General features: G+C 47.5%; 8 protein-coding genes across 8 annotated transcripts; 1 reads left to right on the forward strand and 7 right to left on the reverse strand.

The window, feature by feature from the left end:
- Positions 1 to 299: 299 nt before the first annotated feature.
- Positions 300 to 1,204, reverse strand: PEX2_050720 (ThiJ/PfpI family protein; the record flags this gene model as incomplete). Its single annotated transcript, XM_016742347.1, has 3 exons — positions 300 to 691; positions 777 to 1,014; positions 1,127 to 1,204. 3 exons carry the CDS (start codon positions 1,202 to 1,204, stop codon positions 300 to 302), a joined length of 708 nt encoding a protein of 235 aa, XP_016597677.1.
- Positions 1,205 to 2,430: 1,226 nt separating this feature from the next.
- On the reverse strand, positions 2,431 to 3,018 carry PEX2_050730 (uncharacterized protein; the record flags this gene model as incomplete). The annotated part of the gene is made up of 2 exons (XM_016742348.1): positions 2,431 to 2,713; positions 2,831 to 3,018. The coding sequence occupies 2 exons, from the start codon at positions 3,016 to 3,018 to the stop codon at positions 2,431 to 2,433; spliced, it is 471 nt and encodes a 156-aa protein (XP_016597678.1).
- Positions 3,019 to 5,141: 2,123 nt separating this feature from the next.
- Positions 5,142 to 6,855, reverse strand: PEX2_050740 (putative sucrose transporter; the record flags this gene model as incomplete). Its single annotated transcript, XM_016742349.1, has 6 exons — positions 5,142 to 6,028; positions 6,080 to 6,192; positions 6,249 to 6,438; positions 6,496 to 6,567; positions 6,621 to 6,687; positions 6,763 to 6,855. The coding sequence occupies 6 exons, from the start codon at positions 6,853 to 6,855 to the stop codon at positions 5,142 to 5,144; spliced, it is 1,422 nt and encodes a 473-aa protein (XP_016597679.1).
- A 1,719-nt stretch (positions 6,856 to 8,574) lies between these two features.
- On the reverse strand, positions 8,575 to 10,441 carry PEX2_050750 (glucose-6-phosphate dehydrogenase; the record flags this gene model as incomplete). The annotated part of the gene is made up of 7 exons (XM_016742350.1): positions 8,575 to 8,687; positions 8,754 to 9,410; positions 9,468 to 9,552; positions 9,606 to 9,803; positions 9,871 to 10,221; positions 10,279 to 10,299; positions 10,352 to 10,441. The coding sequence occupies 7 exons, from the start codon at positions 10,439 to 10,441 to the stop codon at positions 8,575 to 8,577; spliced, it is 1,515 nt and encodes a 504-aa protein (XP_016597680.1).
- A 2,349-nt stretch (positions 10,442 to 12,790) lies between these two features.
- PEX2_050760 (60S ribosomal protein eL33) lies at positions 12,791 to 13,572 on the forward strand (the record flags this gene model as incomplete). Its single annotated transcript, XM_016742351.1, has 5 exons — positions 12,791 to 12,815; positions 12,953 to 12,962; positions 13,112 to 13,165; positions 13,232 to 13,374; positions 13,475 to 13,572. The coding sequence occupies 5 exons, from the start codon at positions 12,791 to 12,793 to the stop codon at positions 13,570 to 13,572; spliced, it is 330 nt and encodes a 109-aa protein (XP_016597681.1).
- Positions 13,573 to 14,463: 891 nt separating this feature from the next.
- Positions 14,464 to 15,256, reverse strand: PEX2_050770 (Zinc finger, C2H2; the record flags this gene model as incomplete). The annotated part of the gene is made up of 2 exons (XM_016742352.1): positions 14,464 to 14,671; positions 14,739 to 15,256. The coding sequence occupies 2 exons, from the start codon at positions 15,254 to 15,256 to the stop codon at positions 14,464 to 14,466; spliced, it is 726 nt and encodes a 241-aa protein (XP_016597682.1).
- A 1,965-nt stretch (positions 15,257 to 17,221) lies between these two features.
- PEX2_050780 (uncharacterized protein) lies at positions 17,222 to 17,713 on the reverse strand (the record flags this gene model as incomplete). Its single annotated transcript, XM_016742353.1, has 1 exon — positions 17,222 to 17,713. The coding sequence occupies one exon, from the start codon at positions 17,711 to 17,713 to the stop codon at positions 17,222 to 17,224; it is 492 nt and encodes a 163-aa protein (XP_016597683.1).
- A 5,793-nt stretch (positions 17,714 to 23,506) lies between these two features.
- PEX2_050790 (MDR family MFS transporter) lies at positions 23,507 to 25,498 on the reverse strand (the record flags this gene model as incomplete). Its single annotated transcript, XM_016742354.1, has 4 exons — positions 23,507 to 24,734; positions 24,790 to 25,100; positions 25,172 to 25,201; positions 25,268 to 25,498. The coding sequence occupies 4 exons, from the start codon at positions 25,496 to 25,498 to the stop codon at positions 23,507 to 23,509; spliced, it is 1,800 nt and encodes a 599-aa protein (XP_016597684.1).
- Between the last annotated feature and the right edge of the window lie 1,032 nt (positions 25,499 to 26,530).

Genomic DNA, 26,530 nt, shown 5'->3' on the forward strand with positions numbered 1-26,530 from the left:
CCTCCTGTCTAGGTTTATTTCCTTCCCATCTACCGAATCTGGGCTGCTTTTTTTGTGACCGTCACTTGCTCTATTCCCCTTTCGCTACTGCTATTGATTCTGGTTTCGCTACCACTACGAATCGTTTTGTGTTCTCTGAATTGAAGTACTATCTCTGTAATATGGACCTCTTTACTTATTTCAAGCAAACAATAACCAGAATAATATACTAATAGCAGACATTGAAAACACCATGATCGTACGTACTATCACATTCCATATTCTTTTTTCACTTAGATATGTAAACATTCGAACTTAATCTACAACCCCAATTCCTTCAAAATCGCCTTTCCAACAGCAGTCGCAGACCCAGGATTCTGCCCGGTAATAATAGTCGACCCGGTCTCAGCCGCCTTGCCAACAACAACCATCTCCCCCCAAGGCTCCGCAGCCTTAACATACTTCCCACCAGAAACACGACCCAACTCCGTCTCCAGCATAAACGGCATCGCAGCAGAAAGGTTCACGGCATCTTCCTCGTCATTCGAGAACCCGGTCACGCTAACGCCGGAGATGAGCGGGACGCCGGAGGGCGCTTTGGCGTTTAGTAGCACGCAGGAACCGTGGCAGACGGCCGCGACGGGCTTGTTGGCTACGGCGAAGGCCTGGATTAGAGCCAGGGAGGTGGGGTCCTCGGTTAGGTCGAACATTGCTGTATAGGGTATTGTTTTGTTAGTGGATGTCGTTTGTATAGATGGGATGATACATGTATAGCTAGAGAAAGGGAGGCAACTCACGTCCGTGACCACCAACATAGAAGAGCGCATCAAACTCGCCCGCGCGAGGGAGTACATCCGCCAACTTGTGCGTGTTCGTCCAGAGGGCTTTTTGCTCTTTCAGGAACGTCTGCGAGACTTCGTCTGACTCGGATGCCTGTACGGATGACGGGTCTAGGGGTGCTTCGCCGCCTTTTGGTGAGGCGATTGTTAGGGAGACCTTGTCGTGGAGGACTTCGTGGGGGTGGGCGAATTCGGGCTTTGGGATGTATTGTTAGTTAAGGAATTCATTTTGGAATTGGGTTATTATTGGAATTGCATGTGTATGTGGGTATTCAACTGAAGCAATTGGAGCAATTGGGGTTACATACCAGATACCAGCCGGTTGGGTGACCGGTGGAACCGAGCTTGTCGTGGGAGCTGAGGACGACGAGGACTTTTGGTGCCATTTTCGGTGGGTTTTTGGGAATTGGAGTATAGATGAAAGAGTAGGGATGAGTTAATTGAGTTGAGTGTTCTGTTTAATGGAATTGAGGGCGAAGGGTGTCTATAAGCTCTTTTATATAGTTCTCTCTGCTTGCGGCGATCAGCATCACCATGTGTATCACTATACCGTCATAGGCTCCACTAAGGCTGGCTATTTGTTCATCCATGCCGCTTGAGCCAATGAGGGTTCTTGTCAAGGAGCTCGACTGCATAAAATTGTGCAGATATTAAGGTTTGACCCACCAATTTACAAGATAATGTTGTCTAGCCACATATAGGTCTCCGTGCATGTGGTTCCCAACGGATCCTTGAGGCTAATAATACTTATACTGCGGCGGCGACAATCGGAACATTGCGGCGAGAATCGGATGTTCGGATGTTCCGATTGTTGTTATGGTATTTTGGCCTAGCGATTAAATACTCTCATGTAATCACTTAGGTTTATGCCTAAGTTAATCTCTGGATTATAAGCTTATCTAGTGAAGAGGCATGGTTATGAGTTAAGCCACAACGTACCTTTGTACAAAGTACATAGTAAAATGCAACACGCTAGCCACATCACGTGTGATACTTCTGTTTAATTTCCCTAACCCCTCTTTTATGTAGACGTCCATAGATGTGTCTTCTCATACTCTCGACATGCCCAGACGGATGATCGAGATTGATCGAGATTGACCTCGGGATCTTCTGGATATCGGGAACGGGAGCGGTGGGGCTACCATATTTGCATTGTTTGGTTTGATCTCACACCCCACAACAGACTTCAGTCTAAATGATCTTTGCTAAAAACTCATATCAAATTCCCAGATTTCTCCATCGTCCCTCATTATATCCCCGCTATGCCCATAAAAACACACACAAAATGCAAGCTTTCACACATTCATGGCCGAAGAATATAAAACTCAGGATCACAAGCATCGCCAGCATCAATCTCAGTCAAAAATCCTATGACGTCTCCCACGGTGTTCTTTCATGTTATCCACGCGACCGAAGGGCTGACCGCATTCCGGGCACCGGACGGAGCGATGTACGACGTGCTGCACTTTAATATGGCGCATTAATGATGCATAGCCGCTAAACCTCTCACGGCGTTTACAGCCGCTCCACCCGCATTTGAAAAGGCCGTCCGATCCACTGAGAGAGAAGGAAGACTGTTAGTAATGAAGTGGGAAGTGTGAGAACATGTGACTCAGACTAACTCTTGGTTCTGGGGGTCACTATGAGCAGAGATTGGTTCCACATCATCAACTTCATTGTTGTTCTCGTTTGCTGGGGATCTCCCTGGGGTGAAGGGACTCGCCGGCGAGGACCAGGCATAGGTTGAGGTGCGACCGGGGCTGAGATGGACTTCAGTTTCAACACCAGTGGCTCTTTGCTGCATGACCGAGGAAGACTGCATTCTGTTCTGGTACAAGTTGTCCGCCGTGGGGAGACCTATGGTGGTATGCACAGTGCAGTTTGGGTCAAGAGACCTGGAGGTGCGGCTCATAGAAGGGGTACAAAGAGACCAACCCGCAGAGAATATAGGTCGCTGTCCGACCGCAGAGGCAGGTGGTTGGGTGTGCATAGTCCAGTTGGGGTGGAGAGACGTGGAGGCATAGCTTATAGAAGGGTCATAGAGAGGCCAATCTGCAGATGGTAGAGGAGGTGGCTGTCCGACGGCAGAGGTAGGTGGTTGCATAGCAGAAGTCCCGGCATGGGAATTGTGTTTCTCACTGCTAGGTTGGAATATTTGGAGTAGCTGTAAATATTCATCGGAGTCCGAAGTGTATACCATGATGAATAGAAAAGAGGAATTGAGATACTAGGTGAATTGAAAATGTCTGTACTAGGAGGAAATTCGGTCCTTTATATAATTTTTCTGTTTATATACTGTGTCCAACAGAATCAGGCTCATTTATCCTTAAGATGAGCCCCAGCGGATTCGGCTTACTCTCTCGGGTTGCCAACCTTCGGATGAGGATGGTTACAGCGGAAAACCTCCAACAATGACAACGTGATACTCCACCTGCCACCTGCCAAGTATGAATGGTAACCAATCAAAAGATGCAAGGAGGTTATGACCGTCTCTCGGATGGGTTCTAGGAAAGACTTGGTGCAAGGGGCTATGGGGGAAAGAGGCAAATTGCAAAGAATCCTTCTAGCTGTCTAAGCGGCTCTGCTTTAACAGCACTTGTCTAGTCAATAAACCAGAAAGATAAGTCAGGAAATTACCCAATTCCCTTTTATCTATTTACAATTTACTATTGGCTATTGACTATCGACTATCGACTCAACTATCGACTCAACTATCGACCACGGAGTCCGAACTTCGTATAACTACAAAGTTTGACACGTCTGTGTGGCTTGAATGAAGTCTAAGCTTTCCTGATCTTGGCGGGATTCTGTGGAGCGCGCCGTTTCTTTGGTTGCTCTCCCATTCCATCCGCCTGGTCCCGATTAGCTGTCCTTAAGCGCCTGATTATCAGGCTGCCAAGGTTCTATTTCTATATTTTGAAATCCTGCGAACCCCATCTTTTCCTTAATTGCCCCTTTCATTTCTTGTATACTTCAGGCTAGAATGATACAGGTTACTGACGCTAGCCTGAACGCAGATAGTGACTGCTGATCTACGAAATTCGGAGGCTTCTATCAAAATTTCCCATCATATCTTCAATGAGATCAATTATAATAGTGATTGTCTGAACGCTGTGACCTGGTGTTCACATAGGAAGGCATGATTCATACGGAGTACTTAGATACCAAATAAAATCTTAGCTTCCTACTTGTGCACCATGTTCAAGTCAGTGTCAAGGCACGGTGAATACGATCTTGGTCAAAAGATTCTGCAACGCTCAGGGCCTAAGACATATTATATTACTATTCAACAGTTGAAGATCGGGCTCTGGGTGACAATCGGGGATTAGCGCACGGACACAGCCCCTTGCGGGCGGCTGGCATCTAACACATCAAATACTGCGGAGTACTCCGTACATACGTCTAGGCCGAATACCGAGTCATGAATATGGATATAATCTTGAACGCCACATTCGTCACACCTAAACTCCCTCGTGTGGTTATTAGCCATAAATGTACGGAGTAGCTAGCTAAGGAGTAGTTTGGGCAAAAGTTAGTCTTGGCACTCAGTGCGGCGAGAAGTGAACTTCCAAAAAGGTGGAATCTCTTAAGAACAAGGCAAAATGGCTCTTTTTGGTAAGCGTGGGCTGAACCCGGGCCTCGAGAGCCCGTTCACCCATCGATTTCCATCAATTTCCGAGTAATCAGCGAGCGTCAGTTGAAGTCACCTGGTGACAAGGAAAATCATAGGAGTGCTAGATGGAACGGACTACTGGTGACGATTGGGAAGACATAGTACAAAACCGAACTATGTTGTACCAGAAGATCAGGATTTCATAATGATGGCTTCAATTCATGTCAATCCATGTGTAAGATGGATAAAAGGGAGAGGGTTTAGGAACTGGGGTCGGTCATAGACCAGATTTTGCCAGGCCTGACCGCCTACTCAGTCTCCGAAGTCGGGGACCGGAACACTGGGCAGTCTGGGCCCTAACTACGGAGTAGTGAGCCTGACCTTGCATGCCCTCATAAAAGCTGCAGCTAACATTTGAAGATAGAAAAGCCCCATCTCACAGATGAATATGGTTAACCCAGGTAGGTATGTATTATGTATTATGTATGTGCATGCCAAACCAAAAGAGAAAAAAAAAGACAAAACTCCTTCTATGGAGACAGGCCCAGCTCACTGTACATGTAGACATGTCCACAACCCCAAGACCTCAACCTTAGTCAAGACAAGGCTCATGCAATATACACCGGGTATCGAGCAAAAATCAATAACTATTCATCGCAACGGATCGTAATTTCACAGCTTTCACAGCTCTCGCTCTGGACTGCTTATGCTCATAGTATATACCGCAGTCGACGGGTAGCCTCAGCCGCCACGAGTGCGCTTATTGCCCCGATGAAGAGACAGATAGAGATGGCATTATACCTATCCTTATCCAGGTTCATCCACGAATCTGAATTGTTATCAGATTTGGGCTCTGCGGCGGGTTCGAGGATGCTGAAGACAATCCAGCTGATGAAGGTGCCGACAAATTGGGGGAGGGTCGTGTACACATTCAGCACGCCTAGGTAGATACCGGCTAGTTCGCCTGTTGACGGAATATTGGATGCCTGTTCCTCCTCGTCGGTGTCGCTGTCGGTGGAATCGTGGTGGTTGAGTCGGAGGACATCCAGTTCAGTGTCGGCGGCGTTGTTGCGCAGACTTGCTGATGTGATCATTGTCACGCCGGATCTGGAGGATGGAATTGCCGGGGAATAGCCGCCCATCGTTAGTTTGTTGATTTCCACGCCCATAAAGGCGAATGGAGCCCAGCCGCTGATTGCCCAGGGAATACCGCATACCGCTACTAGGAAGGTTGCGAAGGCGCGGGAGTTTGCTAGAGGGGCGAAGATCATTGTGGCGGCGAACATGATGTGGGAGATCAGCCAGGCGGTTTGGAGGTCGGGTCGGATTGCGGTGATGGCTTTGAGAACCGCTGCTACCTTTGGTGGAGGTCGTGCGGTGAAGCGTGTTCGCTTGGTATCTGGCTGCATGATACAAAAGGGTAGGAGTACAGAGCTGAGGACTGTGATGGATGAGAAGACCGTCAACGAAAGACTGCCCACGCGGCCGACTTCACCAAGCATATCTGTGGCTTTGGCCATGTCGTCTTTTGGTACTTCGTAACGGAAGTAGGTTTCACCGACCCAGGTTGTGCTGTAGAAGAGGAAGGGGAACCAGCCTACTTAATGTTAGCATTGTTGATTTCCTAGTAGGTGTGGAATTTACATACCAATCCAAGCCCAAAATTGGGCCCAGCAAATTGCTTGGATGCGAGGCGGCAGCTCGAAAGTAGTTTTGAACAATTGAGAGAGGACCTGGATAGCACCAGCACTTCCGTCATCCCTGTTATCACATAAGGTTAATTGATGGCAAGAAGTATCAGTTCGAATTCAACACACCTTGCCGATAAAAGAACTCTCTCTTTTACCGAGTATGACGTGACTGCCACTGCCCCTATCAATGACAAAGCAGCGATCACTGTCATCTGCTTGAACTGTGTATCTCCAAGAAAAGTACCAAAGATGCTAACAGTATCAATGGCACCAACCACATAGGCAAAGAGCTGGCCAATGGCAGACATTCTCCCGGCTACAAAAAAGGTCAGTGGCGTTTTTTTAGGCTGAGACATATGGGGAAGGGCCATACCCCATGCGGATCCAGCTTGTTGCGATGGAATCGGCAGCGTATCCACAATCAGACCGCGACAGCACGCTTGAACTAAGACATTGTAAGCCACCTTCAATTAAGGCACGGGCAAGCCTGCCACTTACCAACGTTGATGGAGAAATCCACCGCATAAATACTCAACACAGCCAGGGCAATTGTGCCGTTCTTAGCCTGTAGAAAATCAATATTAGCATCCACATAACCGTAGACCTAGCCAGATGAGGGTTCTAATCAGCGGGATCGTACCTTTTCTGGATCTTTGACAAATAAACCAACAATCTCTGCCGTCCACCCCAGGACAAGCAGACAGAAAGCGACAACAAGCGACCCGAAGACCATAAAAGGTCTACGTCGACCCCATTTCGATCGTGACCGATCAGCAATAACTCCAATAAGAGGTTGGATAATCAATCCAGATAACGGGCCAGCAATCCACACCAGCGAAGTTTTAGACTTCGTCAAACCAAGTTGAAGAAGGTAAGGTGTACAATCTAACAAGGAAACAAATCGAGTCAGCAATCATTCTCCCGAAGTAGTTCCAACGGAGGATATTCGGAATGTGGATAACTCTTACATGTCATCTCAGTACCCCACGTGAACCTATTCTCGAGGAAAACACTGAGTTAGTCACAAACAACACAACAATCCCCCAATTGCCTCCAGAAAAGAAGCGCAGGCTAGACAATGTCTCGCAGCATCTAGCCCCATATACAATATACCCAAGTGACAAAAACGAGAGGGATGATACGCACTGCAATCCCACCAAACTAAACGTCAAAAGCGCCATCCTAGTGGACTCATTCCGGCCCTTGATGGAGGGCGTCCCCGCCCACCTCGCAGCCTGCGGCATCCTAATTATCCACGGGCTATCATGCACTCAGGTATCCGCGCTGAACCTAAACCCAAAAACGTCGGTGGCTGGTTGTGGCGTAGCCAGTGACCTCTTCGAAAGTTGAAAACACCCGTCCGGAAGAGACGCGCAATTCAGAATCGAAACAACAAAGACTGTGACCTAGTAGGGTCGGGGATGCGTTCCGGGGATTGGGAAAGGGGCCGGAAGGTGTCTAATCCTTTCGGGGAATTGAGTCGCGTGCTCTTTTTGGGGGCGTCGGAGGAGCTCGCGGGGGCCGAAACTGTGTACGGTACGTTCGGGATTCGTCGTTTGTTGACGGCGCGGGTTTGCAGGAGGCTGGATGGGTTGTGACGGAGGTGCCGGTGTGTCTATGCAGTCGTCGAAAAGCGTCTATGGGAATCCTAAGAGAAAAGATCCTTTGTCATAAGTTGAAGAGGAAGGAGAGAAAACCCGCGTTGGCCTGAGCGCCTCTATGCGGGCCCCCGGCCTTATCGATTTATTTAATTTACGAGAGACCCGCCAGAACCCTTTTGCCGATCCCGGCTTTTTTTATGACAGGGCCGGCTATGGGCTTTTATTTGTCTGTGTACGAGTCTAGGTTCCTACTCTAAATGCATTAGGTTTCAAGTATTCCACGTTTGTTTGCAGCCAGCTCCAGGGGGCTCAGCCTTATGTCAGCCTTTAATAATGCTTCCTGCCAAGGTTTTATGCTGATTGGCCATGTGCGATGACGTAATTCAGGGACCTACGGGCCAATTATAGAAACGGCAGGATTGAACGGAGCTCGACACGACGTACGTGCGCTTGGCAAACTTCGTATAGGGGCTCTGATTCGGTATAGCTTACCTAATTAGGAAAGTACTTTTGCTTAAGGGGCCTTCTCTCTTGACTCCGTACATGGTGCCAACCAAAAAAAAAGAACCATAGAAACTAGTGGATGACAGCTGATGCTATAGCAACTCCCAAGCCAAAGGGACAATATCCACCAAAGAGCAGAACAAAAATAAGGGCGTAAATATCTTTCATTGCTTGCGTCGCATCCAATCCTAATTTTGAATTGGCCTCGAAAACCTAAGTATCACAGTATGACGCGACTCCTGCCTGCCGGCCAAACAACCAACCAGAGTCAGAAAATAGAGATTTTAATTCCTTTGTATCCCGAATCCGCTTCCCGTAATCATCGTAAACAGCTATACTCCAAGTACCTACAACCGGTTGGGGGCTGAGGTAGTGACGGGCCACTGGTAGCCAGCGGCGTCGCTGAACTTGTAGCCGTATGAAGCAGTGAAGTCATCAAGAACAGCGGGTCCACGGGAGCCTAGATCAATCAAATTAGCTATATGTCATGGTTGGAAAATGGTAAAAAAAAAGCGGGTAAGCTCACCGTAGGGGTACTCCATGGGGATGATCTCCTTGTTGTCATCCAGGTAGTGCAGGAGGGGAGTGAAGATGCGCCAGCTGGCATCCAACTCGTCGTCACGGACGAAGTTGGAGTGATCGCCCTTGAAGGCGTCCAAAATCAGGGACTCGTAGGCCTCGGGGATCTTGAGGTCGGAGAAGCGGCGGCGGTAAGTCAAGTCCAGCTCGGTAACCACCGTCTGCATGGAGAGACCGGGCAGCTTGGAGTTCATCTTGATATAGACGGACTCGTTGGGCTGGACACGGATGACAAGCTCGTTACGGGGAATATCCTTGAAGATACCGGAAGTGACATCCTTGAACTGGATGCGGACCTCGGTCTTCTGCTCGTTCAGGGCCTTTCCGGCCTTGAGGATGAAGGGAACACCGTCCCAACGCTCGTTCTTAATGTATGCAACCATCGCGCAGAAAGTCGGGCAACGCGACTCCTTGGGCACAGTATCGTCCTCCAGGTAACCGGGCTTGCTGCCGTCGAGGGATCGACCGTACTGGCCGATGATGACGTTCTTGGGCTCAATAGCATCCATAGCGCGGAGAACACGGACCTTCTCGTCACGGATATCCTCGGAAGAGAAGGAGATGGGGCGCTCCATGGCGAGCAATGTGAGAACCTGCAGAAGGTCTATAGGATTGTTAGCATCTATTACTGCATCTAGTCAATGTGACCGAATATACTTACGGTTCTGCATAACATCACGGATAATACCGAACTCATCGAAGTAGCCACCACGGCCCTCAGTGCCGAAAGGCTCCTTGAATGTAATCTGCAGCTGATATTAGAACCCGAATTCCGGAATGAGATCGCTTCATCACATACCTGAACGTTATCGATGTGGCGGCGGTTCCATGTGGCGTTGAAGAACTCGTTGCCGAATCGCAGAATTAGGATGTTCTTGACCATCTCCTTACCAAGGTAGTGATCGATACGGAAGATCTCATCCTCCTTCCAGTTGGGCTCCAAAGCCTTCTGGAGGTCGCGCGAGCTCTGAAGATCCTTACCGAAGGGCTTCTCGACCTATTAAAAAAAATAGGTGTATCAATATGAGGTTCATTTTTCGGCCGGGCTGTCCAGAGAAACTCACGATAATGCGAGCGAGACCGCTCTTGGGGTAGCAGTTGCGCTTCAGCTGCTCGGACACAGTGGTGAAGACACTGGGGGGCAGTGCCATATAGAACACGCGGTTCTGCTCCTTCGATTGACGGTTGTTCTCGATCTCCTCAAGGTGCTTGTTCAGGTTGATGAACGAATCATCTTGATCATATTGGCCGGAAACGTAGGTGCACATCTTGCAGAACTGATCTAATTGATCTTCAATCTCCTTTGTGGGGACCTTGATGTACGAGCGAACGCGCTTGAGGTATTCGTCGGTGTCCATCTTTGTCCGCGCATATCCAACGATCCGAATGTCCTTGGGAAGGAATTTGTTGCGGAACTATGTCAAATTTGTAAGTGGGTAAGAACTGGAATGGTTAGTGGAGATAGCACATACAAGGCCAAAGAGTGCAGGGAACTATAAATTGGTTAGTATGTGAAGAGTCATCATATTCTGGAGGGGTACGAACGGTCTTCTTCTTCGCCAAATCACCAGATGCGCCTAGTACCACAATGATGGTATCATCCTTAAGCTCGATGGTGCTGAATGCGATGTCCATTGTCAGTGTTGTGTTTAATTGATCGAGAAAGATTTTTGCATTTGAAGCGGCAATTGAGGGGTTGAGTGGGGGAGCTCTCTGAGCAGACAAAGACTGCGAAAGCGTTCAAGAAAGGGATTGACTATTATCGGTATGAAGGTAATAACTCCAAAATAGCACAATCTTAGGGATAGGTTGAAGTTGAATTGAGCTGTGGCACCGGGCTTCCGCAACCGGGGGGAGGGGGAGTGATGTCAGAGACACAGGAGGGGAAACTCACCCAGCACCCTGGCGGTCATCGCTCTGGTTGATCACACTAGTCATCTTGCACCGACCGCTTAATACACAGAATGAAGGCGAAAAAAAGTAGAGCGAGTTTGGAAAAGGGAAAGAGGAAGAGGAAGATTGTTGAGAACTGCAACAGGATCCGGCGGAGTACTTTTTAACGGAAGTCGCTCACAGCTTCGGCTGGTGGGGCTTCTGGGTATCGTATGTATGTATTTTATGATTTATGACTTCAGGGTATTTATCACTTTTCTTTGTTTTTGATTTTGATTTTCTTTTATATTTACGGAGTACGGAGTAGAGTCTACCGATATACATATATACATACACTTTGTATATTATGATTCTCTTCTTCTAGTAATATCGGCCTTAGGACCTGCTCCGAGCCTCGTGGCAATTCCAGTCAACTTTCAACTTTCTTATATAAAGTCCTCTTAACTCCGGTCTTCAGGATCACCCATTGTCTCTAGGATCCTGCGGGATCTTACCCGTTTTGATTATTCATAACCCCGCGGAGGCTACCATCGGTATCAGCGCTGCTTATAACTACGTCGGGACTCGGGGTCGGGGTGATACAAAGTACGTCGGATGAATTGTTAATAGTATCCGCCGTGAGCATGTCGCTTATCCTTGTTCTGATACCATCCTGGGTCTATTTTAGAGAGGAAAAAACTAGGGTGGTCATCTGATAAGAGGTGCAGTTCACTTATAGGTGCGGATCACACTGCACCCAACAGGCTAAATTCGATTATAGTACGAGGTACGTGTCCATAACAATCTCCAATATTGTACTCCGTAAGTTCAATTCTGTATAGGGAGTTCTAGTAGTTATGTACATTATGGACGGATTTGCGGTCAGCCTGTATAATATGCACATGTATCTAAAGCGGAGCTACATTGGAATAACTATCACTTCGAGGGGAAGGTTGCAGCGTGTCCACTAAAATCCCCTACGAGAGTGTATCAAAATTAAAGTACCGAACCTGCAAGAACAGGTACAATACCACGTACCTCAAAGCACGCAACTCGATAAGAACTTCTACCGGTGACCCAAATCGTGGGGATGGATCGGCACATTTGTCATTTTGTCCCAGACGGATTCTATTTTCCCGCGAGAGGCCACTTTCTTAAGTCCGGTTCGAGACTGGTATTAACCCGATCTACGATTAGAGGGGTCCGAATCCGGAGCATACATATTAACCGTTGAGTGCTACTTGGGGGCTATACTACATAGTACTATACTACCCTATCCATACTCCGTACTCCGTCCTCTAACGCTAATTTAGTTCCTGAGGTCTCTCGTATCAGTCTTGAAAATTGTCACAAGTTTTGATGAATACCTATGAAATACATACATACAGCATAACCGGTCTCAGATGTAATTAGTGATCCGTCAGCCAGGATGTGGGGCAGGATACAGGAACTTCTAGATTTCCCAATCAGTGGTCTCGGTCTGAAGTATATCAATATGCCGGAAGGCTACCCGGATCATGTCACTGTTGTCCTCTGAAGATTTTGATTGTTCCTGTTCTCAAGAAGCTGGCGAGGATGGATGAGAACAATTATTCACTTCCTAAACCTGCAATAGGCTTGCACATTGCTTTTTGTTGAGTGAAACCTTCCAACTTTGAAGGTGGGAACCCCTGTCGTCATGGCTTAAGTTTGTCAGCTGGAAAGCTGCAGGAGAAGGTGCCGGTCGGATCACAGTAGCCCGAGTGGCAGAAAAGAACAGAAGGGCGGTAAATGATCGGTAAATGACCACATTCGGAGCTCGGAACGGAGAAACAATACTCCAAACAAAAGCTTATCTCATCTCAAAATTCTGCCTATCTACCCGCTGATGTAATACTTGAAGCGGTGTATCTATCACGGGATCTCGCTTAGCCCTGATATATCACGTGGATGGTGGCTCGCTAAGATCCCGTTTGGGCTAGGGCGAAAACCAACACACGGCTGCCCAAATTGATTGTGCGCCTGACTCTATCGAAGCGACGACAACCACGACAAACGGGAACGACTTTTGATCTTGCGGGTCATTCCTTCGACTTTCTTTCCTTGCCCGCTCCCCAGAGAAACGCCGACACAATGCCTTCGGAACAAGGACACCGCCGTGAGTGAATCCCTCGAACGTCTTATCGATCGTCGTTTTGGTGGTCTCGAAATCGCAAAGCGGCATATTGAGGACGCACCTTGTGTGGTCGCACACTGGATAAAAGACATGTGCTAACTATTTCTTCCTTTTTCTAGTCTACGTCAAGTAAGTTACCACCGCACTTTCATCGTCGCATTTAAGGATACACCAATTCGAGATGGAGAACCGATTTGGGGAACACAAGACATCGCCACTCAAATCGAAGCAACACACACGATATGGACAGAGCATTAATACGAATTTCTTTTTTACAGGGGACGTCACCTGAGCTTCCAGCGCTCCAAGCACGCCCTTACCCCCAACACCAGGTATCTACACCCTGCGCACATGAAATTCAATACTCGATGAATGGAATCTGATATATGGTTATACAGCTTGGTCAAGATCGAGGGTGTTGATGACACCAAGTCCGCCAAGTTCTACCTTGGCAAGAAGGTCGCTTTCGTTTACCGTGCTAAGCGTGAGGTCCGCGGCTCCAACATTCGGGTGATCTGGGGCAAGGTCACCCGGCCGCACGGTACGTGAATTCAACAACCAGTCTCAAGACCATCTCCGAATGGCCCTCTTGAGCCTGGGAACCCTCGAACTCGAATTTCGTTTTATCTGACTCGTTCCAGGCAACTCCGGTGTTGTGCGCGCCAAGTTCCGCAACAACCTCCCCCCCAAGTCCCTCGGCGCTACCGTCCGCGTTATGCTCTACCCCTCCAACATCTAAACGGCTTCTTTGTGTTGTTTTCAGTGGGCGATTCCCTTCTTCGCACAGACGGTCGGTCAGGCAAGGAAAAGTCGACGGAACGAGCCGATGTTGATTTGAGGTGATGGAGTTGGCGGGTTGATAACGTTTTGTTCGTGGGAGAAGGCAGGGCCAACAAAGCCCTACGAATCAAAAAATTTTACACTTTCATAGCTGTGTCGACCCAAGATACTGGGAACGAGCTTTTGTCTCGATATTTCTCCTTGTTCTTACAATTGGCGAGCATGATGTGTCTGGTCGCGCAGCGTCACTTCTCCCATTGTGTATCTGACGCTTAAACGCACCAAATTCCATACCATTTCAAATTTCAACAGACCGGTCAATCGATCCGCTTCTTCGTGCGTCTGTCTTTCCATTGGTTTTAGAAGAAATTGCATTTCCTTGCTTTGGCTCCAATCTACCATGGCATGCTTGTTTTGCGAACCTAAATTATACTCCCATGGCAACAAGGATACACAGACCTCGGTCGTAACATTTTAGAACTTAGCTATAGCTCTAGCACTCATAGACCCTGTGCGGCCTGGTTCGGCCTGATCCCCAGGTTGGTGTGGATCCGCCTCCCCATGTGGTACCATCTGAATCTCCCACAGTAGAGGACATCGTTGTTTTTTTCGCTTTATCCAAGTGTATATATCGATCTTCTATGTTCCATTTTATTCCAAATTCAAGTGCCACGCTTTTTTTTTCAATCTTCAGTTTTCCAATAAAGTCAGTAAGCGAAAATATATATATCCCAACATAAAATCCGATCCGAACTCCACTCTATCCGAAGTATATATCTCCGAGTAAATAAAATCAAAACCAGGTATCCTAAATCATAAACCCCAACACTAAGACATTCCATCATGAATCTTACAAACTTTCCTTGTGAATCGACTGTCTATGCGCTTTCAAATTCTCCCGTCGACTCGAAGCATGATCACACAAGGGACACTTGAAAGCCCGTGGATTGACATGCTGAGTCAGGATATGCCGCATGAGCACACCTTTCCGCGAGAACAAACGGTCATATTGGCAGTCCTTCCATTCGCATTTGAACGTCCCGTAAGTATCGCTGTCCCTAGATGAAGTGTGTTCAGTATATGCATAGCTACAATAGTTGCAGGAAAAAAACAGAAAATACACACTTTTGTGTGGCTGTAGGGCGACGAGAACGACACGGCATTTTGGTCTGGCTACCATCCTTGCCAGTCTCATCCGGCTGAAGTGTCTCTTTTATTATGGGAGTTGAGACAGGAAGATCATCCCATGGACTGGGACATCTGGTGTCGTAGAGGCTTGCTGGGGAGAGGGCGGTGTTGATTGCTTGGGGCAGAATAGATCTTGGGCTGTGGTTGTTGATTGAATGCTTGATGGTGCTTGGGTGTAGATAAGACGATAAATGAGGGGGAGACAGCACTGCCCCAAGGGCAACCGGCGTAGAGGGGAGCTGTGCGGAGGGAATTTGCAGCTGATAGTTGTACGAAGGAGGCCGCGCAATGGTCGTCCGCGTGGTGATCGATGGATCAGGCGACGGAGACATGAAAAGAGTCTCAGGTTGTCTGAGATTCTTAGCTTTCCAATGCCCCGACTCGCCATCAGACCACTGAAACGCGGACTCCGGGATAGTTGAGTTGTTGTTTTTGCGTGTTGGCCACGCCATCATAGTATAATCGCCGACCTAGTTGTAGAGAGTGAGCCAAGTCACACGAGTACTAGGTGGGTGGTTATATAGAAGAAAATTTCTTTGAGCCGATGATGGGCATTCGAGAATTTATAAAATTTTCGACATTGTGATTCTGGGTACACAACTTCACCAAAAGAAAAAGCCAAAACGCGAAAATAGGTGAAAACAACCTTGGGAGACGTAACTACTCGGAATAACCCCCAACTTCCAGGTTTGTTCTGGAAAACCAGTCTTACGTTCTAGAAAGCAGGGGGTTTGTTCTGTGCATTAGGTCCATGCTCAGAGACAAGCATGATTCCAAATAATACAACTCGTTGATGAAGGCTATTTTTGCGGGCTGAGTAGATCCCCCAGTCTTCCAGAACCCTTGGTTGCAGGGAACTCATCGTCTGTGTCACTGATTTCTATTGATAAGTCTTCTGGCCCCAAAAGTGGACGCCCAAAGTGGCAGGAGAGTAATGTGAAGTGTGATAATGCTGCAGGATGCAGGCTACAAGCCAATCATGTCGATGCATTATTGACGCTAAAAGCAACTTATATGTATAGAGAGCGAGAGTGATCAGCATGTATACTAGATCTGAACCCCCAGCTTGGGTCGTTACAAGGTCCGATGTGGTACATAGTGCATTTTCCTACGAGATTACAGAGTTAGCAAGCAGCTAAATTGTGCGTGTAGTATTCCCATTTCTATGGACCTGGGTTTAGGAATCGGTGATTATTCAACGATGAACTTGTTCTGCTTGGCCACGTCATATCTATGCCGATCATTAAATATGGGGAGTCGCGAGGCTGATTGGGGACATACGAGAGATCGACACACTCTCATTGCTCCTTTGTAGGTTCATTTCTTTCCTAACTTTTCCTTTTTCCTTTTAACATCTTCGACTTCATTTTATGCTTGTGCCTTTGCATCATGCAGTTAGACTCTAATAATAACGGTTGTAGAGCTATCCAAAAAAATACCTCACTGCGTGAACTATTTCATAAAGTGAACATGGATGTGGCAGGGATTATGATTTCAGGGTTGCACTGCCTTAAATAGGCCTAGCGCTGAGGGCGATCAGAAATATTAGAATATTAGAATATCATCAGTACATATATCTATTGTGGGAACTCTAATTTAGTTATAACCATCCATAAATAGCATGATATGAGGTTAATGATCCTCCTGATGATGCTACAGCGGTTATACCGTTAAGTTAGGGTTCCGGCAGGATGCCGTGACTTACAGACCGGTCGATCCCAAATTTACCCCGGGATATGGAAGGATATGTAAATGATAAAAACGAGCCTCAATTAATCCACAGGAGTCAAGCGCCGAGTGTGATTATATGTGATAGGAGCTGCATTGGTGGGCTCGTATACGCTCACGCATGGGGCGGAGTTTAGTTGCATGAGCTGGCAGTCCAATTATTATTGCTATAACAATAATTATTATTATTTTACCTCCCGCTTAATCCCCTATTATTTCTTGCCCCCAATCAAGAGATGGCTATTCCAAAAACCAAGCACAAGCATAAGCACAAGCACAAGCGCAAGCACAAAAACGCCGGGTATCATTGAATATCAAACTAAACGCCGATCCACTACTCCGTATGCTCAAAGCTGAACACAAATTTCACGCAAGCTAAGCACAAATTCCAGTAGTCCCAACGCCATTGCAAGTTCCATTCCTTTTTTTTTTTTGTCTTTTTTGTCTTTTTTGTCATATCAGCTGACGATGAACTCTTCCCATATGCCCGGCCAAATTGTCCCGTCGACTAAACCGCTTGCCACACGAAGAGCATCTGAATGAGCGCGGCTCGACATGCTGCGTTTCTATATGACGCATGAGGACTCCCTTGCAGGAGAACATACCGCGGTATGTGCAGTCTTTCCAGTTGCATTGATACGTGCCGTGAAGTTCGCTAGAATGACAGGGATGGTGTTAGCGTGGTGATGACGTTAGCTTGGCACTAGAGAAATGACTGACTCTTGCCTCGGTTGAAGTCTTTGGGCAGCGCCATAGGTAGTCTGGATTTCATGACCACCGATGCCTGATTGGGGGAGCTCTTGCATAGCGGGAGTGGATCCTCTCGACCCCGACGGCGTAGTGCATGCACTACTAGGCCCAGAGCTGAGATACCCCATGGAGGGCTCTCTGAGCCTGTTGTTCTCGATCGAGGGGTGGTGTACTGTATTGGGATTGGGAGGATCGAAGTCGGTATGAGTGAAACGAAAAGGCACGGGGTAGCTGGAATGAGCTGGTGCGGAGGGGTGTTGCATGGAAGTATTGTACTGAAGATGGTTCTCGGAGAACATCGATGGCTCGGCCGCGAGGGAGGGCGGGGCCTGGTGAGCAGTAGACTCATAGGGGTAACAAATACCCCTAGCATTCTGCTGCTCATCAGGCGTACCGGAACCGTTCGAGGGGATGTTGAATTGAGACCATGCCATCGTAGATTGAGAGAGAAGAGTGATTGGGAGATGTTGGATAAGTAAACAGATATATGGAAGCGAAAGTATGTAATCAAGACAGTTCAGCTGGCGGTTGGGTTCATTTCATGTATTTATATGCCCGAAATTCAAGGGTGAAGAGTCAACGTGTTAGTAATTGTGGCTTTGCTTCACCTTATTGCAAGCCACAGGATTTGGGTGAGTTGATGGAATTGGCCCATCCAATAAGAGAGAGGAAGTTAAACCGGGCAGTGTAGTCAAATCGAGGTTCAATCTTCTCTGATAGGATCCACGACTGTACCCAGACCGTAGAATGTAACAGAGATGACGTAAGTGCGAGCTCAGAGAGGGGAAGGAGAGGGGAAACTGGAGTGGGGAGGTGGATAATAGGCTGGAGGCTGAAGGGAATATCTGATCTTTCCCTGAATGGACTAGATACTCTTAGATCCCTTGGGCATCCATGGATGTTTTCGGGAAGATGCCGAAGGGACACAGCCTGAACCTCCCGAAGCTCCAAGGACACTCAGACTCACATGAGCACGTAAGCTGAACTTCAAATCAACACGGGTGGCCTTGCAGCATTATATGTCCAATCCTGATCATTCCATGCCAAAGCGGATTTTATGCTACTCACTATTCCATATTGATTGTTCTTGGTAGAACCGTTTCAAAAAATCCATTCAATATCCACACCGAGGGGTTCCAATGTATTGCCGATCACTGGCACTCCCGGGCGAACCAGATTGACCCGGTTAGTTTGCCTAATGTTTCCCTGACGTGTCCATCCAGTAAAGACAGGTCAATCCGCCGACTTGCTTCTAGAGTCTAGACCAGTCGTCTCAGCCCTTTGGTGTCTGTGACCTTATTTTTTTGGTTCGTGTTAACAACCCTGTCAATCAGTCACTTGATCACATAAATCCTAATATTTGCCTTGGGCCGCTCTGAATTAAATCTGGACTCGAATTTTACTATGCACTTCAATTGGGCTCTTTCCGTAGGTCCTTCCCGACAGTCCTGTGATTCTACGGTTGCATTGCAATATGCCTGGGGATCTGTAGTTGTCATGCAGAAGTGACTTACTCATATACTATGAATAGTAGAATACAAGAGGTCAACATTCAGAGTGGAGAGTTGGTAAAAGGAGAAGGAAGCTATCTATGGATGTAATCTCAACAAGAACTAGGTAGTTGTAGCGAAACAAAACAAGTCAAAAGAAAGCATGGGTGTACGCTATCGCACGAGCATGACACCGCTGACGAGGCTGTAGCCATGCCTTGATCTCATAAACTGCTACTAGCTAAATTTCTCTAAGAAAAGAGTGTATTTAATTCAAAATTCTAAGTACAGCAAAAGAGAAAGGGAGTAGAGGTAGAGTTAGTGGGGGAGAACGGTGGGTCGCCCTGATAGACAGCAGATGGACCCACACTCGTTGAGGAACTATGGATGCTCGCAGACTAAGATATCAGAACACAAACTAAGAAGATAGTCTAGGGATCACAACACAGTGAAAATCAATAGATAAACGAGATATATCGATTTATATGGGGGTGGGGTAAACAAGGAAGGGGATATAGAGAGCGATCTGTCTATGTATCTGGTGGCCTGACTAATCAGGCACCCAACACAAAGCAATCGCACTGTAGACAGGAATCAGTTTCACAGGGAATCCGTCAATACCAATTCCGACAAGCAGCCGCAAAAAAAATTGAAATAGGTGACTACCTTGGGTAGTACCAAGGGCAAAATTGACAAGAATTAGCCAGGAAGATTTAGTATCATCAAAGAATGGAAGCCGAAGGCCATGGACTTTGTCGATCATCTCGAAGTGAGGCCAAAGAGGGTCATATATCATCAAGGTCATAGCACCAGTAAGCCTGATTGAACGGCACTTTGAACAACTTTCCATACATAGTACAAACTGGCGACAAAACTTTGCTCGAGACCTTACCGTCGCTAGGTATGCGCAGTAATTTACTGCGTTTACCGGTATGGGGCAGATCCTTCGCATAATGCAGGCAGATATACATCATTGGTGCCATTGGTCGGGGAGAGAGGATGTGTGAAGTGCTCTATTCCGTCGACTGATCGCCACCTACCAAAGTCCGTAGTATCATACCAAGGGCATTTTGTAGCTCCCCGAATGTGGCGGCTCCTCACGATCAAATCCTCCTGAAAAATAGAATTGGAGTATTTGGCGGACCCGATAGGAAGATGACGATGCGGAGACAGGGCGAAGAAGAACATGTAAAAAGATTTCAAAGATTCCGAATAGCGGCACTCATCAAAGGAGCATCACCTCCTCCAGCTTCCCCAGAAACATCATTGAGAGGTAGCAACACGAGAAGCACATCAATGTGAACCTGCATCTCCAGCTGAACGACGGATTTCGTGCAGAGTGGGAAATTTCCCCCACTTGCTGATAGCCGAACTAACCAAAAATGTGAGTACCGTAGAAACATCAAAAAAACCCGGAGGATAAGCTCTCACAAATACTCCTCCTCAGATGAACCGTCGCCTCTCCTTGATGATCGTTGGTGAAAGAGGGGGAGACGGGGTTAGTTTATAGGCAGGCAGATAGGAAAAGGTGCACTGCTCGCAGTCGCAGTCCCGGTCCTTATAGTAGAACCGGCTGTAAAGGTCTCGAAGAGTATAGCGTCGGCTGTCATCTTCCCACAGAGGCTTTTGTCCCTAACGAGACTCCTCTTACTCAACCATCCGGGCATTCTCAACTGCTTCGCTATCCTCATAAATTAAATATCAATGAACTTGTTCTCTTCGCCGAGGGAGGTGGTGTCACCATAGACAGAACGATCCTGCCACCCACAAACCTGACTATTCTCGGCTCTAATGGACAGAAATGGCTTTGTGGAACAAGCTCTCGGCTCATTCATTGCGGTTTTATCTTCGCCGAGGAGGCCATTCGACTCCCACGCTGCATTGACAATCGCCACCTGCGTGATGACAGACGGGGGACAGGTGTTAGTATGGTGCATCTCTTGGCTGTCAGTTTCCACCAGTTACAACTGGTTGATACCTGCATCTTGTCTTATTGGCAAAGTCTACCAGACGACTGTATTCTGGTTGTTCGGCTCGAAGTTCCCGTGCTTCTTGCGAGAAGCCTGGTCTCGGATCTTCCTGTCTAAGTGTCGATGCAAGATAGGCTGATTGAAAAGTTGGACTGAGAAGCATGGTTCTGTGCCAAATTTTTGGAAAATACCAGGCCTGTGGTACTTTGAACCTTTTTGCCCGGCGACCATGTTCCTCTTCCTAACTCCGCGTTTTTTGGCCGAGGTCTTACCAGGACGTATGAACCGTCCGTATCATGGGATCCGTGACGCCAGCGTCCACTTCCTTCCCGAATAGGGTCACAGGAAGCAACAGGATCACATGAGACTTCCCAGTCCCAGCTTTGCCATCGAGATCGATCACAAAGGGAGCGGAACCGTGCATAAGAGAGGCGAGATACTGCAGAAATAGTTGACCAAGAGGTACTCGCCTCACCAACGGAAAAATCCACCAGTAAACTCGTATCAAGATCTGAATCTGTGGTCCTTGACATCCTTGAGGCGAGTTTGTGCGACTTTTAATTCTTTCGATCTTGCGATTCGAAACGAAATAGATTCACCAGCAAAATCCCACATCTCATTGTTGGCCTCGGGGAGTGCTGGGTGAGGCGAAGAAGGAAACTTCGACAAGTGTAGGGTCAGCCAGCATGGCTTGTTCCCAGTAGTCTAGAGAGATATCGAGGTCCCTATCACGGTCCAAATAGGGTATTGATCGGTCCACTTGAGGCCTTGCGAACTTCTCTGGGTCTGCCGCTGTAGGTCTTCCAGGCGGTCGACTGCTAACTCCTCGAACTTGCGCCGTCACTAGCAGCACTCAGCGATGACCCGATCCTTCGCACGTTGAAAGGCTTCGACTTCGTCTTTGAGAAAGGTGATGACTTCTTGATGGAACAGTCCTTCGATCTATTTACTCAAGTGATCTTTGAACAGGCTTCCCGTCGGTCACCATCCGAATCTTCGAGTCCCGACGCGCTTGAACGCCTAGGACGCCTAGACAGTCCGTGGATGGTCCGCAGCCAGATTGGAACCGAGTGCTTATTGACTTTTCCGGATTTCACCAGCCCTGGATCATGGCAGTATCGACATTGGCGGACGAACCCCATATTCGCGAGATGGGTATCCAGGTGCTGGATTCTTCATTACGTTTCTTCGAATTTTCACTGGCATTCTCCGCATCGCGAACTTGCTCTTGACTCCGTGCCACGGAGCCTTGGCTAGGAAATTCCCACCCAGGGGTTTTCGTGCATGTTGTCGAACAGATACTTGACCTCACGTATAAGCGATTGTAACTGAGATATCACCATGTCTTTCTTTAACAATGGACCCGAGATAAATGCCAGAACGGGGCCCCTGGCTTGCATTTGTAAGGTGGTGGCATAAACAAAGATGGGTGCTCTTGATCGAATCCCTGAGCTCGCACTTCTGTACCACGGATCTGCTGATCTGAAGTTTCCACCTTACCTTGCGAGTGGGTGTTGTGAGTCATACAAGCACCCGTGAATGGATGATATTATGAACGTGATGGCTTCCATCGTGTTCTTTATAGAATGCATGGATGGTAGGGTAGCTGTGGCATGTGCTCGAACTGTAGTTGCTAAGTTATTGTCAGCATAAGCAAATAGGCAAGATAGTAGATTCTCCCAGGACATACCATGGGTATACTTTGATGAAATATATGAGTGAGAAATGAGCGAAGAATGAAAGAGAAGTGAGAAAAGAGATGAGGTATCTCTGAAAGTGAAGTGAGAGGGAAGTTAGGGAAAGACAAACTGTGAGCGAGGCTTAAGTGAAGTCTGGCTGCTGATGACCCGGGATGGCCAGCATCGGAGCTCAACTTTCAAGCAAGCTGGGAAGTGAAGTATAAGGGGAGAAAAAGCATGGATTCAGCCAGAGCGCTGCCCAGAGGTATATGGGGAGGAGGAGGAAGAGAAAAGGAGGGGGAGATACCACCCTTATATAGGAGTATGATTATGCCAACTTAAGGCACAAACATTGTTGGATGTCTTAACAAGATATCAGAACAGAGGGAAGGTGGGGGTAAATAAGTTTGCTGTGGGGTCGGTGGGGTAAGGACTTGTTGAATGGCTCACTTCTTTCTGATTGGTTTATAATTTATAGAGCATTTCTGGTAAAAGTTCAAAGGGGGACCATCTTTGTATGGTATGTTAACATTGCCCATTCTAATAAAGCGGCAGCCATGTGGTTCTAGGACGAATCTCGACCATTGGAAAAAGAAGCCGTGAAGATTTAAACACTACCACCCCGAGTATGGCTCGACCTGGGCTCATATAGTAGTGCTATAAGTTTGGGGTTATTCAGATATTATACCGGATGTACAGCAAGCAATAGGAGTGGACTAAGATAGTATAATATAACATGTGTTGTTTCCCATGAGAAAGCTTCTGACATGTCGACGTGTACTTATACCTACAGTTGAGTCCAGTGATAAATGGAGCTTGATAAAGAAGACATGCAGGGATCAAACTTGGCATAGAATTTATGCATTTTTGTGCAATTAGCTTTATTTATTATAGACAAAGGCTCAACATGCATCATAACTCATATGCGAACAGTAACCAAGGACAACTCCGAGATAACCCAGTGAGAGGAGTTTGGTGCTGCCATGATAAAAGACCCGATTAAACAATATGCATTAACTTTGAAAAAAATATGAGCCAGAAAACTTGGAGGGGAGAAAGTATGAAGGGTATCCAGAAGGGGAGAAAAATTAGGCCTCGATTTCAGGCTTCGAGTTATCCTTGCGCTGAGAGTCGATAAGCTCCTGGCGGGCACGCTCTTGCTCAGCAAGGCCGGTCTTCTGGATGGTGTGATGGCGAGTCAGCTCACGACGGCGGATGAACAAAGCGAGAACAAAGCCAAGACAAGCCATGCAGGTATAGAAGATCCACATGCGGTTCAGGGCATGTGTATATGCGCCCAGGACGACCTCGCGCTGGGAGGGAGCAAGGCTGTTGACGAGGGATTTGGAGGAGCCACCGAAGGAAGCCATAATAGTAGCAGCAGTTTCAGCGCCTAGGGAGGCGATGAGCTTGGCTGATTGTTGACCCATTATGTTTTGGTAAATGACGGTGCCCAGAACGACGGACATCGAAGTGGAAAGTTGACGGACGAAACCGAAAGTAGCTGTTGCCGTGGCCATGTCCGCGGGACGGATGTTGGCCTGGAAAGCGACCAAAGGTGCCTGGAAGTTGGGGCCAATACCGACACCGGCGATTAACTGGTAGATGATGATCCGGGGCCATGAAGCGTAGGCCTTGAGGTCGATGAAAAGACCAAATCCAAGGGCCATCAAGGACATACCACCGATAATCAGCTCGCGGAAGCGGCCGGTCTTCTTCATAACGACACCCGTGGCCGCTGAGCCGACGGCAAGAGACATCACCAGAGGCAAGACATACACACCACTCATGATGGGACTTGCCTGGAGGACTGTCTGGAAGTAAAGTGGCAGATAGTAGGTAGCGGCGATGAAGGTGAATCCGTGGCAGAAACAAACGAGCAGGATGAGAATGTTGTACCACTCGTTGAACAGCCGCGGGGGAATGATCGGGAACTTAGCAACCTTCCATTCCAGGAACATTGCCAGAGCCCAAGTGAACACACCGAAGACAATCAGGCAGATGACGGTAGGTGAGGCCCAGGGGTAGTTGACGCCTCCGAACTCCAACCCGAAGAGGAACATCAGGGTTCCACCGATGATTAAGAATGTTCCTGTCCAATCAATACAGCGCAGACCAGCCCAGAATGGAGTCTTGGGCGATTCAATGTGAAGGAAGAGAACAAGGATAGCAAGTGAGACACCTCCAACAGGAAGGTTGAGATAGAAACACCAGCGCCAAGTCACATTTGTAGTGAAAGCTCCACCAATAACAGGACCAAGAGCGCCTGCGACGGCCCAGGTTGCGCCGAAAAGACCGTAGTACATCGGGCGATCTCTGTATAGAAGTTAAGTTAGCAGTATTCTACCCCCAGACCAAGAAGCCACCATACCTCAAGCTGAAAAGATCCGAAACACTGATGTTTGCCAGGATAATGATACCACCACCACCAACACCCTGGACCGCTCGACCTGCGATGATGGTGGCCATGTTATGCGCCAAAGCACAGATCAGACTGCCGACCAGGAAGACAACATTTGCCAAGACAATGATAGACTTTCTTCCCCAGATATCACTGATCTTACCCCACAGGGGGATACAGGCGGCATTTGCCAAGAGATATGACGATGCGATCCATGAGAAACCGCTCTCGGAGGCACCAAACTGGGCGGCGATAGTGGGGAGGGCGGTGGAAATGATAGTCTGCAAGAAATCAACGTTGGTAAAAGCTCAGGCAACCTTCCAAGCAAGGGGGTGAAGAAACGAGCACGTACCATATCCAAAGCCGCCAAAAATAGAGCCAACTGAAATGTGACAGCGAATTAGTTTTCTGTACTCCCCGAACGTTTTCCTATCGGAGGTGTTCTTACACATAGCGCCGTCATCACGACAATGATCTTATTCTTGCCCATTTTTGCCGCCTGTGAGGGTGCGTGATCTAGGGGCGCACCCTCCGTTGTCTTTTCCGTCACGTTCTCTGCATCGTTAGGTCGATCGGCTGCTTCAGTTTCGTCTTCGGGGATATCGATGGGCTTTTCCACGTTGGGTTGCTCGAGATCAGTGCTACTGCTCGAGGCATCTGGTTGCTGACGCTCGCTCATGATGTGTTGGGGGGGAAATAGAAAGAAGAAAGGTTTTTTTTTAGAAAGACAGAGTTAAGGTCTGTCTAAACTAAGAAATGTTTGCCGATCGCGAAAATTTTCTTTATTGCTAAAAGGATAGAAGCAACATGATAGATATATTTAAAAAAAAGGCGAACAGATCGGATCTCGTATTTTCGGAGTTTAGAAGAGCTGAGGAATCAAATTGCATCTGGAGTGGATCCCTGAATTCGGGGTCGGCCGTTCGCAAGCACCGATTCCGACCTTAAGAAGGATGTACCTAGAAACTATACGCGAGAAAAGATTATATTTTCCGATAGTAAATGCTAACAAAGACTATAGTGACAAAAAGAGCACTGAAAGAAGCTGAGTTACGGCTGAAATACAGAAATTCCCAAAAATGACACCAATTGGAAAGGAGCACATTTAAGACGTGAGTCATTGGTTATTAGCGATTACGACATGGTTTTACTATAATGACGCTAGCGCATATTGTGCTGTATAAATCTGCCCCCGATTTAGGAAACACGATCTCTGACTTGAAGAGTGAGAATGAGACGAGGGAACAGAGTAGCTGTCAGCCGTCAAAAACGGATAGATTTACTTCTGATAAATGGTCTACATACGTTGACAAGTAAGTAAGAGATCATTTCTGTTGATCTCAACGATGAAAGGCATAATACAAGGATCAGAAGATATCTGTTACGGAGAATTACCTACAATGGAACCAAACTAGCTATGTTAAGGATGATTGTCATTTGGCGAGAAACAGTTTCCCTGACCTGAGCTAGGTCACTTGTGTAAAGGGCTTGAGAACTTCCAGATTTGAATACTTGGAATAACAGAGCGCAAGCCACCAGAATTAAGTTTCTTGATTAAAGGGCATAGGCGGCCCGTAGTCACCCTAATTTGAAAGATTGAGGCGTAACAAGATACGATACTTGCTCTTTTGACGTCACATGAACCTTGACGGCCCGTCACAGGACACACCATGTAATCACAGCTTGCAACTACTCAAATATGAGAGTCATT

This window comes from Penicillium expansum, assembly GCF_000769745.1.
Source record: "Penicillium expansum strain MD-8 chromosome Unknown contig166, whole genome shotgun sequence".
Classification (NCBI taxonomy): Eukaryota; Fungi; Ascomycota; class Eurotiomycetes; order Eurotiales; family Aspergillaceae; genus Penicillium; species Penicillium expansum.